This window comes from Trachurus japonicus, chromosome 14 (genome assembly GCF_045865225.1).
Source record: "Trachurus japonicus isolate A0001 chromosome 14, Traja_1.0".
Taxonomy (NCBI): Eukaryota; Metazoa; Chordata; class Actinopteri; order Carangiformes; family Carangidae; genus Trachurus; species Trachurus japonicus.
This window is the reverse complement of record NC_140920.1, coordinates 26,828,299-26,842,905: the sequence shown is the minus strand read 5'-3', so window position 1 is coordinate 26,842,905 and position 14,607 is coordinate 26,828,299. Positions and strand designations below refer to the sequence as shown.

Sequence of the window (14,607 nt, the reverse complement as noted above, 5' to 3'; positions counted from 1 at the left end):
TGTTTATGAAGATGATTCTTGGGATATAACATCTCATGATGGCACTTTGTGAAAGACATCACTATGGATGCAGATGATATATGCAAAAACATTTTAATATTTCCATTAAACACCAGTACATTCATTGTCTGTTTTAGCAAAAATATAATTTATTGGCACATAAGATATATACAATATTTATACATTACAGTACAATCAACAATGTCATCACATTCCCTTCAGTGTAAACATGCTCTCTTTTCATAAGTGCTGTAAAAAAAAAAAAGACTATTTAGCTTAATCTGTGCACACAGTGCCACATTGTTGCTGATCGTTACAGCTCTGTCTCCTTTATGTTGGCTGAGTCCTGAGGTTGAGGAGTTTGCTCTCTATTTGCAATCTCTGCTGCTGTCATTGCGCCCATGTTCACCACTGAAGTTGGTTCTTCCACGACGTACTTTGTGAATGCCGTGTTGAAGATCCCTGAGAGAAAGAGAAAGAAAAAGCATGTCACAATCAGTGAGTCATTCCAGAAAGATCTTAAGTTGTCATGTTGAATTCAGGGCCCGGTTAGAAATTATTTGCAGTGGCTTGAAATTGAGCACCACAATGTAATTGATATGCTGTGTATCAACTACAGTTTTATAAGATATTTTTAATAGAATGAAATCTGAATGAAAATCTGGACATCAGGAACTTTTATCTAGAGATAAAGTGAGAAATGTGTCTGTTCAGTGAGCAAACCCGTTCCACCTAGCTATGTTTATGAGCTTTATTCATTTCCTGAAGCCAAAGGTTCCAATCAATGATTATCACATTTAATTTTCAACCCACAAGATTTGATTCAGAAATGATTCATTTTTTTATTTCACAACACAGCTCAGTGGATGAGGAGGAATTCAAATCTCTGCAGTGAGTCTGTGCCAGCACTAACTTCTGTGCTTCCTCTGCTCTGAAGTTTTAAACATCATGCTGAATTATCCTCGTACCTCTTCGTCTTTGTCCTTGGGAGTTCTTCTCGTCATGGCTCGACTTTGATTTACTGCTTTCCTCTGATGGATCCGATTCTTCATTTTCTGTGACAATAAAAACTGTCAGATATTTCTTAAACATACATTTCACAAAGAAAATACATGTTCTTGAGGTGTACACAATATTAAAGCCTATGTAAACCCTAATTTATATATTTTCTTTCTTTCTTTCTTTCTTTCTTTGTATAACACAAATTAACCAAAAACAAAAGTAAAACCAGCACTAAGCGCATGCTTCATTCATTTATGGCTCTGCCCTGACTAAAGTTCAAACTAAGCAGCTTCAGTCTGATACCATGGGTGTGATAACAGAAACTGGGAATATGATCTTACCTCTCTTCCAGGTGATGTGAGCTCTCCTCAGCTTGATGGCAAAGAAAATGACCACCACCAGAAGACAGACGATCAGACATGTCACCAGAAACACCAGTAATGATGAACTTCCTTCTCTTCCTCTTTGCCTCTCTTTGTCATTATTGCTCCCTGGAAATAGACAGAACGCAGCTGTTACTCGCCAAAACTTCAATCACGTTTAAATCCTGTTACAAAAAGACAAGACAGTTTCTCAACCACGCACTAGAGCTGGTTAACAGTGTGAAATTACCAGTTTTGTTCCTGTCTGTGCTGTTATTGTTATCGACCTCCTCTGTTGTCCCGAAGTCATCTGTCCAGCCTTCAAGAAAACATGAAGAGGGAAGAAAAGAATAATTAACACACTGAATAAAGCTGCTGCAGCCTAGGCCAGCCCTGTTTTCTGTCAACACATCCATAGTCGTTTAGAAATACCACTAGGTGGCATCAGACAGACACTTTATAGTGGATATCAGTACACTGCATACATGCATGAGCTGCAGCATTAGTGACGGTGTTCTTCATCACCCTAGTTGAGCCTTATAATAAGGTTTGTGTACCATCTGAACTAAATTAATACATTTTAACAAAATAAAAAAAATGAAAAACCTAAGAAAAAAAAATTGTGTGAGTGAAATGTTTTATTTTTTGTAGGCGACAGTTTCACTTTCACTTGAGGACAAGCACGTGAATAACTACCGTAATTGTTATTTCTGAGGTAAATATGTGTAATTTGTCAAATTGATTCATCTCTTAACAAACAGTTTTTTGAGTTGGGGTAACAAATCTTTGATGATGTTGTGCATGTATGGTGGAAAGGTTTTTCACCTACATGGAGCCTCGTGCTCCCATCTTCAGAAATTATGAATACATCTCACACCACTGAGTTTCATGCTACAGTCTGTGACTTCCGCCACAGGAAACAAAACCAGTGGTATCACAACTACAGTGGGGGTTAAGCAACGGGTCTAAACACTTTGTGAAAGCTGAAATGTCTGTAATTTCCATCCCACATAGTGACAGTTCATATGAGGTGCACAGGTGTTAACGTTTTAGCAAACTTATAAGAGCTGTAGTAGATCTAGATCCCGTGACGGCTCATTTATCAATGACACACTGTAAGCCATTTACACTATGACTTGATTGATGTGGCATTTACTTGTACAATGCCAAATAACATGAAATAACCCTTATTTTCTTGTGTTTTTGGGGACTACTACTGTTTGTTTCGGAGGTTCCTCTGCACAAATGTTAATCTGTCACTTAAATGCATAAATGAAAATACAAATGAAAACAGTGTCACTCACCGGTGGTGTTGAGATGTGAGTCTGTGGATGTAGCAGGGTCCACAGTGGCTGTAACTGTCTTTGGCTCATTGGAGGAGACAGGTGGTGACTTGGTGGAGCTGCCTGATGAAGACCCAGTCACATCTTTGTTTGGGAAGTACACGGTTGTCCTCCCATGTGTGGACCAACTGGTTGTCGTTGGCCCCTGAGGCCGAGTGGTTGTAGTACCGTAATGTTTTGCTTCTGTCACAGAAAAAAGGGGTTTAGGATTATTATATTACATAGAAACAGTATTCAAATCAATTCATGGAACCTCAAAGTCAAAAATGGCAACAACATCAGAACAGGAAACCAGAATATTTACAACAGAAAGAGGAAACGACATCGGTCTGTTTACTTGGGTCAACTTTCACAGTCTGGTGATGTGGACAGCGTCATGGAGAAACTCTTGAGAAAAAAACCCTTTCCAGTGTTTTCCCAGTTTTGTGACGACACAACTATGCTTTCACTGTTCCTCAATATCTCTCGTTATGCAGAAGTACTTTTATGTAAGCCAGATTCAGTGAAACCAGAGGCCATTTCAGGCAAACGGTTGAAATAGAGCGTGGAGAAAGAAGTTTATACTCACTGTTTGGTCCAATTTTGACAAAGCGCATCAAGGGTTGTATAATCCAGGTTGGATGGTGAACCAGACATTTCACTGTGACTCTTTTCCTTGTTTTAAGAGGAAGAAAGTCTGTAGAGGTGTATTTTATATGGTCATAATGGGCCTGGTGGGGGTGACCTGTGGAATGGGCAAACATCATTAGTATCCAGTGACGATGATCAAAATAATGATTCACACTTTTCAAAGAATTTTAACTCCTCAATGATGGCATTCAAGATGAGTGTCGGGATATGTCATTAAAAATACTTAAAAGGGGGGCTGTATTTACTGTATCAGGGCTTAAAATAACATTTGCCATCCCACCTAATGTGGGAAATGATGCATGTTACTGTGGCAGGTGAGCCCACTCTGTGGTTTCTGAGTCTACATTTGACATTTACAGTACATAAGTGCAGCCCCCATTAACAAGAAGTCTGTAAGTTTGTTGGCACCTCTTATTTGTTCGCATGTGTGCATCAACACAAAACCACTGGATAAAACATAAACCACAAGGTCAAGCTGGCTGTCTCACACATTTGTGCTACATGACAGAAATATCTTGATAAAACCACAGCGGAGTTCAGGCCGCTTAGAATAAAATGAACGAGCTGCTGCACCAAAAATATGCTGCTATAGTTGGCAGGTGAAGCACCTCTGTGGTAATGTCATGTCACCTATAATGGCTCGCTTCAGCTCACTTCTTAATCACAGTGTAGCTTTTGCTGTTAATTCTCAGTTCACAACTTTGGTGATGAACAACTTACCAAGAATTTCAGGCCCGTTGTCCAGCATCCAGGAGATCTGTGGAGCGTGGTGGGTCGCTTCAGCACTGCATTTTATGATGGTCTGTCCTTCATGCTTTGTTACTGACATTTTGGGATAATCTTTAAAAGAATCAACATGTAATCAGTATCATGGCATGCTCAAAACCAGCTAACAGTTTGACAGTTTGTAGCTCATTTACTCAACCATAAAAGCCCAATTTTTGGTGTCTTCAGTGATAACTGAATCTTATAAACTTCAGCATTAAACTCACCCGCCACTGTCACCTGCACCCGCCTCTCTGCTGTTTTGTGGTGATACTGGTAGCATGTGTAGATGCCTCCGTCATTGAAGGTGACATTGGAAATGCTGATGGCGAATTCTGTGACAGACAGTGTGTTAATACTGTAGCGTTTGTCGTTTACAGCTGGAGACAAGTGACAGAACAAAAACAACAACAAAAAAAAAGATGTTGGTGCAAAATTCTGAGAGATTCTTGCAATTTGTCAAACAGCAGTTTAAGTTGCTGCTGATACTTTAAAGCTCAACATTATGTGATGTTCACCTTTAACGCGATTGAAGAACATAACATGTCCTTGTGGGTTCTTCCATTCCACGTTGGCCTTGTGAGCGTCAGTGACTGGACAGCTTAAACTGAGTGTACGACCTTTAATCACTGTCACCTGCTCCAACAGCGCAAGTGAACCTGGAATTGAATAAATAGTAACATTGATGTTATTGAAAAATTCATGCTGACATACAGTAGTCATTTCCATACCAATGGTTTGGTAGCACATGAATCGATTAACAATAGTCGACTGGAATTAAAAAGGAGGTGGAGTAGTGAAAGTTTCCCTCCCTCGCACACAGAGGTGTCCACACTTTCTCACACTTTGACTCATCTACTCCACTCTGGGTGGTGACGGTGTGTTCGAGTGTGAATATATGTGTGTGTATGCAGCTGCAAAAGATGCAGCCCTCCGCAGCATCCCCCACGACCTCGTCCCACATCTAATGCCTTTCTGTTGTGACAGGAAGTGATGTGGTCACTTCTTTCATGAGAGAAAAAATATACATTTGCAGTGGGTTGTTGAAGGGGGGCTTCAGGGTCTGACGAGGTGTTTGGAAAACACATTTGTGGGGGCACGTTGACACCAGCCAAGGGGGCAGTGGGCTTTTTCCTACACATGGGTGTGATATGTGTACCTCACCTCAACAATGGAACAACAAGGTTTTGAGAGTTTCCTCTAAACCAGAGGTTCTCACACTGTCTCAGTTAAAGGACCCCCGTACTGACGCAAACTGGACCCCGAGTTTACAAGTTATTGTCAAAGGTTTCCTCTGGCTAAAAGGAATAGTACTATTACTGTATTATAGAGATGGGATTTATGGCTGTTTGAGGGGAGCCGGATCTTGGTGAGCCGTTCCTTTCAAAGAGCCGTTCAAAAAACTGGCTCATTTGACTGATTTTTATATTTATTAAGTTTTAAGAAGCCAGCCTGGTGGTTCATTTTATCTTGGAAATAATGGGGTGAGATTTGGAACAAAATAATATAAAATTAGATATCCCACTAATATCTGAGTTTGAATTATTCTGAAATATTGATTATAACCTCATTTGATATGTGTGGACTAGATTTTAACGTCTGAAATGGATTCATTGTAAATATTAAGACCGTTGTTCTATGTAGTTTTTACCTGTTGGAGGGCTGCATAGCGGCGCATTGAGGAAATAAAATAGACCAGCTGTGCAAAACAACAACGCCCGCGCGGGTGCACGCCACTTACGTGGCCGGTGGAGCAGCTTCAATTGACTGCTATGAACACACAGAGATGTAAAAAAAAAAAAAAAAAAAAAGAACGGTTCCCAGCTGCGAGTCGGTTCCCATCGTTCATGTTAACGAGCCGTTCAATAGAATCGGTTCGTTCGTGAACGTCACAACACTACTGTATTACAGAATGTGTTTTTAACCCATAACAGTCACATATTCTTTCATTTTGTTGTGCATTTTGCATTATGCGATTCTATGTTGGGGGCCCCAGAGACCCCCCTCAGTGACGCCTGGGGCCCAAGAACTTTTGAGAACCACTGTTCTACACTTAACCTCAGTGGCTTTGAGGATTTTCTTTTCAATGTTTTAAAACCTGATTCATAAAGAACCTTTCATTCCACAGACAAGACAATGTAAAATATATGCATCACATTAAATGTATTAAAATGGCACTGAGTGAGAGTCACGGTTACTGATGACTAAATTGTGTGATGTGTAATGCAATGTCTAAGAAAGTCTCAGCGAGGACAACAAACTTTTACAAACTTGGATTTGTCAGAGTCAAAAATTTTATTTCCCCCTAATTTTCTACCAAAATTAAAATATCAAACACAGTTGACACAAGTCAACACTTCCAATAGCTTTTCGTGATTATTTTCAGTTCCTTGTCTTATTTCAGCATTATCTACTTTACTTGTTGACTGTTACAGGCTGTTGAAATGAAAAGTAAAGACACTCACCCTGTATGAGGAGCACGAAGACGCAGAGCTGCAGCTTCAGTTCCATCTCTGTCGCTCAATAACAATCACACTGTTGCATTTCCTCCTCTCTTGATCTATTTGTACTTGACTGAGGGACCTTCCGTGACATCACTGCTCTGTGGTTTCCACAGAGCTTTTTCAGTTTGAGAATTTTCATACAATTCCTACAATAAACTAAAAGTAAATGATAAAAATGTATTTAGCCTATTTAATTTTTTTTTTCAGACAAATAACTACACCCAGTAGCTTGTTTTTGGCAAAGGATACTGTTGGTTTGAAAATACCTTAAAAGTTTAAGCTTAGTACTTAAGTATTTAAGCAAATAAGTAACCCTAACCCTTACCCATTTTTGTTTTTTGTGTTTCACACATTTTTATGTTTTCATAAATGTCCCTGTAATGTCATGTGTAAATTCTCTTAATAGTTTTATATACACATCTTTGGGGGGAATTGTTTTCTACTGTACAAAGGGGGAAGAACCATGTATGGTAACTTCACTGACCTTGAACTTAAGTGGGGGGAAAAAAGAGAAAGAAATTGAAACTAACAACAAAAACTCTTCTTAAACCTCCAATAATGGCCCAGGGTAAAAATTTGGAAGCACCCAAGTAAGGGATGGAGTTCTAATATGTCATGTTCATCCCACTGAATGTGGTACCTAACCCAGCAATGATTTTTTTTTTGTTCACTCATTCACTGTTTTCATGACAAAAACTGTGTTTCATGTATTATCTTTACTGCTTTTTGTTCTATTGTTTTGCTATTATAGACATAGAAAATATACAGTAGTGGTTGTCTTAAGCTGAAATCAAAAAAATAACAACTAAAGTCAACTCCTCATCAAATATTTGAGGGATGTTTTGGTAAAGGACAACTCTGGACCAACAAGTCAACAACAATGTGATGTTGTCCAGAGCACTAACTTAGTCAACCAACTAGCACTGTTGTCTGACTGTTGTCAGTCATAGTGTGGTTTAACCTCTTGACCTTCAGGTTGAGGGGCTGCGAATAAACCTCTGCCTATTCCGTCAGTCAGCTGAGTCAGAGCCACCATGTGTGAGCTGCTGAACAGAGTTGTGAAGGAAAGTGACTGCTCTCATTCGGATTGCGGTAGAAATTGAGCGCATACAGTGGTTAAAGAAGCATTAAGGGACACCCAGACTCTCCTTCTGTCGTTATTTTTAGGTTGACATTTCAGTTTTCCAGTGAAATCTTTCAGTTCAGTAAACAATGTGATGTTAACATACATGCATGAAGCCTTTGGTGATCCGTGGATGCTTCATCTAGTTGCCACCAGCAGATCTGATAATCTGATAATTTATCTAAATAACTCAGCAACATCTACCAAATAAATCTGACTGAATCTAAAATAAATAGTGGAAGTTCAGATAGATGTTGCTGAGTTATTTAGATAATTTATCTAAATGACTCAGCAACATCTACCAAATAAATCTGACTGAATCCTGGTCAGACATTCAGTAGTCTAACAGAATCACTGAAAGAAACTGTTTTACTGCCACTATTCACTTAGAAAAAACAGGTATTGGGTACCAGCAGTAACCTACAGTGTAGGCGTTACAGTATATGATCTCTGATATTTCCAGCCCGGCTGTGGGAAATAACAACAGACTATCATTTCCTCTTTGATCTCTCTGTAAGTGTTACATTAAAGTTGAACTTTCAAATAAAATGGAAGTTAACCGTCAAAACTCCAACTATTGTCTGTATTTTGCGATTCTCATATGCAGTTGTTTAAAACTGATGACCCAGAACCTGATAGGAGATTCCTCATTCACTGAAAATTAACTGTTCTGTTGTCAAATGGACAACATGATGACACTGGTACTGATATGAAGAAGGATGATGGTAACGCAGCAGCAGTTTGACTTGTGATAATGGCATCAGATGACAAAGTGACTCATTAAATGTCCAAAATAATCCAGTAACCTGTGATACTGTTATTACAAAAAATAAAAGTCCCTCTGTTGTAAGGATGAAGCTACAATTTACAGGATACCACGTGTCATATTATGACATATGTCACGTGGTATAGATTTTAACAACACAGCCCAAAATAGGTGTAAGAATGCACTTCAAAATGAACACTAGTGTACGTTGATAGTGGAAGATAAAGTCATCAAAATCCACACTGTCACTTCCTCATTTCCACATTATGATTGCACCACAGGCTGTGATCATCACATGGTCAAGACTGTTTTTGTGACAATATGACTGGTTGTTGTTTATAGTATATTGGTTACTTCGCCTGATGATTTGGATTAAAAACATTTAACATTCAAATTTATTGACCTGTAATGAGGTTTTCAAGCAAACACTGATAATTAGACAGTTTTATTACAGCCTGTTTATCATTCCTGTCAGGGAGGGTTGCTTCTTTATCTCAGCTGAAACTTCAGCAGTCTTCGAGGAAAGCCCTGGAACTTTCCTCTGCTTTTTCATCTCTCTTTACTCTAAGATATCTTCTTTTTTTTTTTTAGCTGTCCAGGTTTTAGCCAATCAGATGAGGAGGGCTCACAGGGAACGATAAGGCTGAGGCAGAATGTACTGGAAGCTCACTGCTGTTCTGTAAGCTGATTGGCTCACGCGCCACTGGGGAAGCTTGTGTAGCAGAAGTGAGGCCGGCATCTGCTGCCTGTGTTTATCTGCTGGAGGAGTCAGACTGCGGCAGTCCAACATCAAAACATCATCCAGGTAGGACCACAATGTCTTCCAATGGGCTTTTGCTTATGCATGTTCCGCTCTTACATGTGTGGTCATGCTTCCAAAGCCAAACAGTCCATTTGTAGGATGTGTGTGGTTATAACTTTATAGTCACATTATTCATGTTTTTCCTCCTTTCTATCACAATAATATTCTTATGCCATTCATTAAGATGCATGTAGCAAGCATCTAAATGTAGCATGATTGTCTTTATTGTTTATTTCATATTTATTCAACTACTAATCTTATCACAAACTACTAATCTTATCACAAAAAATCTTGAATTAAAAAGTTCATCACTTGTTATTCAATGTATTAAATGAGATATATAATAATGCTACTGTGACAATGGTCTTATTACCAATCCATAAATATTGGTGCATAGATGCTGAAGTAGCTTTATACAGTAGCTGGGCAACTTTGTCCTTCAGTTACAGGCAGTAGGAGGAGGAGGTGTGAGTGCCTGTCTCTCCCAGCTGGTCCAGAGATCAGCAGTTTGGAAAGAGCTCCAGCATGATGCTGCAGAATGCTCCCTGGTCCAGGACCCTGGCCTAGTTCTGGCTCCTGGACATAAGAGCTTCACAATCCTGCTCTGTACAAACTGGTGCAAACAAATGTAGATTGCACTGTAATATATGCCGAAACACTTTTACCAGGGACCTTTTTTAACCTGTCTCCCAAAGCCACTTTAACTTTTTGGGTTGTGGAAATATTGTGTTTCCACAGTTTAACATTACCTGCCTTCTACTAACATCTGGTCCCCGGTCCCCCAAACTCCAGGCTATTGTATAACAGCTCATCCACCTGAAAGTTGACAGGGCTGTTGGAGTAGATAGATTTTCTGTTAAATGTCATTATAAATACAAATACATAGAAATGTTAATACATATTGATACATTTAACAAACATGTATTTCTTACAGTGATGATTGTGCTACTATTTAAAAGTTTGCATATATGACTAAACTCGAAACTACTTTATTTAGGCTACTGCTCTTAGTAACATGTGCAGGCAGACTTCACAACCATATCCACTAAGTGTTATTGCCCCCTGCTGGATTAACATTAACCATGAATTGTTTTTCTTGTTCAGTGCAATCATGTCCAAAGGAGCTGCAGTTGGTATTGATCTTGGGACCACCTACTCCTGTGTTGGTGTGTTCCAGCATGGCAAAGTTGAGATCATTGCCAATGACCAGGGCAACAGGACCACACCCAGCTATGTGGCCTTCACAGATTCAGAGAGGCTGATTGGAGATGCAGCCAAAAACCAGGTTGCCATGAACCCCACCAACACAGTCTTCGGTAAAAACAGAGTGAAATGATATGTCTAATGAAATATTGATTTCTTCCTAATGACTTCATGCAGTCAGTACCAGATCACATGGATGCATTAAATAACTATGGCCATGTGTTCAAATGATGTGAAAATGAAAGTATAAAAAAAAAACTGAAAAAATGTGTCTTTTTTCTATCATATTTGTTCCTTGGGTTTGCAGATGCTAAACGATTGATCGGCAGACGGTTTGAAGATCCAGTAGTTCAGTCTGACATGAAGCACTGGCCATTTAATATTATCAGTGATAGTGGACGCCCCAAAGTGGAAGTTGAATATAAAGGTGAAACCAAAAGCTTCTACCCAGAAGAGATCTCTTCTATGGTACTGACAAAGATGAAGGAGATTGCTGAAGCCTACCTGGGGAAGGTGGGTCTACTAAATGAGTCTAAAATAATAACATGTGAGACGATCGACAGTATTGTCAGCGTGTTGATTAAAACACATCTCTTCATTTCCTCAGTCAGTGTCAAACGCTGTAATCACAGTACCTGCATACTTCAATGACTCTCAACGGCAAGCAACAAAGGATGCTGGAACCATCTCTGGTCTAAATGTGTTGAGAATCATCAATGAGCCCACTGCAGCAGCTATCGCTTATGGTTTGGACAAGAAGGTGAGATTTGCGGTCAAAAGTTGATATACCATGATTTATATCATGGCTGACATCTGTATATCTATTTCTCCAGGTTGGGTCAGAGAGGAACGTTCTCATCTTCGATCTTGGTGGTGGCACCTTCGATGTCTCCATCCTGACCATTGAGGATGGCATCTTTGAGGTCAAGTCCACTGCTGGAGATACTCATCTTGGTGGAGAAGATTTCGACAACCGCATGGTCAACCACTTCATCGCCGAGTTCAAGCGCAAGTACAAGAAAGACATCAGCGACAACAAGAGGGCCGTCCGTCGTCTGCGCACCGCCTGTGAGAGGGCAAAGCGTACACTGTCTTCCAGCACCCAGGCCAGCATCGAGATCGACTCCCTGTACGAGGGAGTCGACTTCTACACCTCCATCACCAGGGCTCGCTTCGAGGAGCTCAACGCTGACCTCTTCCGTGGCACTCTGGACCCCGTGGAGAAGTCTCTCCGTGACGCCAAGATGGACAAAGGGCAGATCCATGACATCGTGTTGGTCGGCGGCTCCACCCGTATCCCCAAGATCCAGAAACTGCTGCAGGACTTCTTCAACGGAAAGGAACTAAACAAGAGCATCAATCCTGATGAAGCTGTGGCCTATGGCGCTGGTAAGTGTTAAATGACTTTATTTCTCCTTGCATAATCATCAGCATATTCATAGTAGCTGACCTAACCTACTTAGTAGCCATTTGTAAATGAAAGTCTAACATTATTTTTTGTCTCTCCAGCTGTCCAGGCTGCCATCCTCTCTGGTGACAAGTCTGAGAACGTGCAGGACTTGCTGCTGCTGGACGTCACCCCTCTGTCCCTGGGTATTGAGACAGCTGGAGGCGTCATGACCATCTTGATCAAACGTAACACCACCATTCCCACCAAGCAGACCCAGACCTTCACCACCTACTCTGACAACCAGCCTGGTGTGCTCATCCAGGTGAACACAACCATGATCTTTGCTGTTATAGTTTCCACTGAGAGCAAAGACAACCTCTCAGAACTGTGGACAGATTTCATCATGTCTAACCCTGTATTCTCCCACAGGTCTATGAGGGTGAGCGTGCCATGACCAAGGACAACAACCTGCTGGGTAAATTTGAGCTCACAGGCATCCCCCCTGCTCCTCGCGGTGTTCCCCAGATTGAGGTGACATTTGATATTGATGCCAATGGAATTCTTAATGTCTCTGCTGTCGACAAGAGCACTGGAAAGGAAAACAAGATCACCATCACCAACGACAAGGGTATGAAATGCTGCAGAACCAGTTTACTTTAACTGATCATGTTTAGTGTTATCTGAACAGGTGATTAATCATGGCTGTGATTGACAGGTCGTCTCAGCAAGGAGGACATTGAGCGCATGGTGCAGGAAGCAGAGAAATACAGGGCAGAGGACGATGTCCAGCGCGACAAGGTGTCGGCCAAGAACGGCCTGGAGTCTTACGCTTTCAACATGAAGTCGACTGTGGAGGACGAGAAGCTGGCGGGCAAGATCAGTGATGACGACAAGCAGAAGATCCTGGACAAGTGCAACGAGGTCATCAGCTGGCTTGACAAGAACCAGGTGAGGACTGGTGTATTATATGTGATGTAGTAGTGGTGATCAATAGCAAGAAGGGTCTGGGACTTTTCTGGGTGTAGTTTGTATGTTCTCCCTATATCTTTGTGGGATCTCTTCAGGTTCCTCCCACAGTCCAAAGACATGGACACTGGCTCTAAATGTAAGGTGTGTGTGTGTGTGTGTGTGTGTGTGTGTGTGTGTGTGTGTGTGTGTGTGTGTGTGTGTGTGTGTGTGTGCGTGTGCGTGCATTCATTCTTATGTGATACTGGCAACCTGTCCAGCTTGTACCCCACCCTCATCCTATGTCAGTTGGGATAGTCTCCAGGTCCTCCGCATCCCATGCGTGGATAAGCAGTATTATAGACAATGAATAAATGAATGGAGGACATCTGTTGTTATATCAACTCAAATGTTTTATTGTGATTGTTTAGCAGGACAGTTGCTGCACAGACTGAACTGTCGCTCCAAATTGCAGGATTCTGCAGGATTACACATCTGCTAAACCACTTAGACTCTATTCATGTCACCAGAGAATAGTGATTCCATGTTTAACCACCAGTGTGGTGCTGTATTATCCTCACCTGTGTTGCAGCTATAATAGAGCTTAACATTTAGACTGTCAGGTAATTCCTTCTGAATATGAGAATGTGTGGTTTGATCTCTTTGTGCCAGACTGCAGAGAGGGATGAATATGAGCATCAGCAACAGGAACTGGAGAAAGTGTGCAGCCCCATCATAACCAAACTGTACCAGAGTGCCGGTGGCATGCCTGGTGGGATGCCGGGTGGGATGCCCGGTGGGATGCCTGGTGGGATGCCGGGTGGGATGCCCGGTGGGATGCCTGGTGGCTTTCCTGGAGCTGGTGGTGCTCCGACTGGAGGAGGATCCACCGGACCGACCATCGAGGAAGTGGATTAATCAGCGTCTGTTACTCCTTTACACCCCTGAGTAATAAATAAGCATGAACATTACCAGCGACATGGTGCATTAAGCCAGACTAATGATGATAAATGATATTTGCTGCGTGAACCAATGAACCCATAAAGATCCTCAAGCAAACAGTCTGTGTGTTCTCTGTCACGTCAGTGTCCACAGGAATAAATCATGACTGAAGCATGTTTCTTGACAGGTGTGTTGTTGTTGTTGTTGTTTTTTTGATGACATGCTGTGACACATTTATCCACTTAATGTTTACTGAGATGCTTCTTGCATCAGTGACCAAATTCTACAGTACAATATGTTGAGAATTTCAAACTATTGAAATATCTATATTAATATTGATGATAGTTAATGAATCTAAGAGGATGAAAAATGCAGTATGACATATTTGAAGTTCTTTGGAAGTTTTTGTTACTGTGGAAAGCACAGGATGTTACTAAGTTAAAAGATTACAGCATATGTATAATTTACATGTTTATTAGTCATTAAACTAGTTTTGGAACTCTTTAAATAAATAATGTTTCATATAAAATCTGAAATTGACATATATAGCTATTTTAAAATGTCAGTGGATATAACAAGTCAGCAGGGAAGAACTATGCTTTGTGAAATGTGTTGAGTTTCCCTCTGTCTGCAGGAGCTGTGCTCTTCATCTGCCCCTGCACCCTGACCTCCTTGAAACCAAACAGGAAGTCTGTCAAGCACAGAGCGCATTAAATACGTAGCCTATATTATAAAATAGTCGGTGATTTCCACACGGGAACCACTTAAGAGATGTAAGCTCCAGAATTTGCATTTTTCTTTATCGGTTCTTCCTTTCAACTTGTCTCGGA

At 40.8% G+C, this 14,607-nt stretch overlaps 2 protein-coding genes across 3 annotated transcripts; one reads left to right on the top strand and one right to left on the bottom strand.

Annotated features, from left to right (window-relative positions):
• Window positions 1–120: 120 nt before the first annotated feature.
• crtam (cytotoxic and regulatory T cell molecule) lies at window positions 121–6,630 on the bottom strand. Of its 2 annotated transcripts, none has more exons than XM_085796884.1 (10): window positions 6,568–6,630; window positions 4,621–4,761; window positions 4,330–4,482; window positions 4,058–4,177; window positions 3,276–3,431; window positions 2,669–2,890; window positions 1,615–1,683; window positions 1,344–1,493; window positions 969–1,055; window positions 121–462 (listed from the first exon to the last, which is right to left on the bottom strand). In XM_085796884.1, the coding sequence occupies exons 1-10, from the start codon at window positions 6,611–6,613 to the stop codon at window positions 314–316; spliced, it is 1,293 nt and encodes a 430-aa protein (XP_085653010.1). In that variant the 5' UTR covers window positions 6,614–6,630; the 3' UTR covers window positions 121–313. The 2 variants fall into 2 exon arrangements, with proteins under 2 accessions (XP_085653010.1, XP_085653011.1); XM_085796885.1 differs by having other exon boundaries at window positions 4,330–4,437.
• Window positions 6,631–9,084: 2,454 nt separating this feature from the next.
• On the top strand, window positions 9,085–13,806 carry LOC146974961 (heat shock cognate 71 kDa protein-like). Its single transcript, XM_085798688.1, has 9 exons — window positions 9,085–9,300; window positions 10,402–10,613; window positions 10,808–11,013; window positions 11,108–11,260; window positions 11,334–11,889; window positions 12,010–12,212; window positions 12,320–12,518; window positions 12,606–12,838; window positions 13,508–13,806. Exons 2-9 carry the CDS (start codon window positions 10,409–10,411, stop codon window positions 13,751–13,753), a joined length of 2,001 nt encoding a protein of 666 aa, XP_085654814.1. The 5' UTR covers window positions 9,085–9,300; window positions 10,402–10,408; the 3' UTR covers window positions 13,754–13,806.
• The last annotated feature ends 801 nt before the right edge of the window (window positions 13,807–14,607 follow it).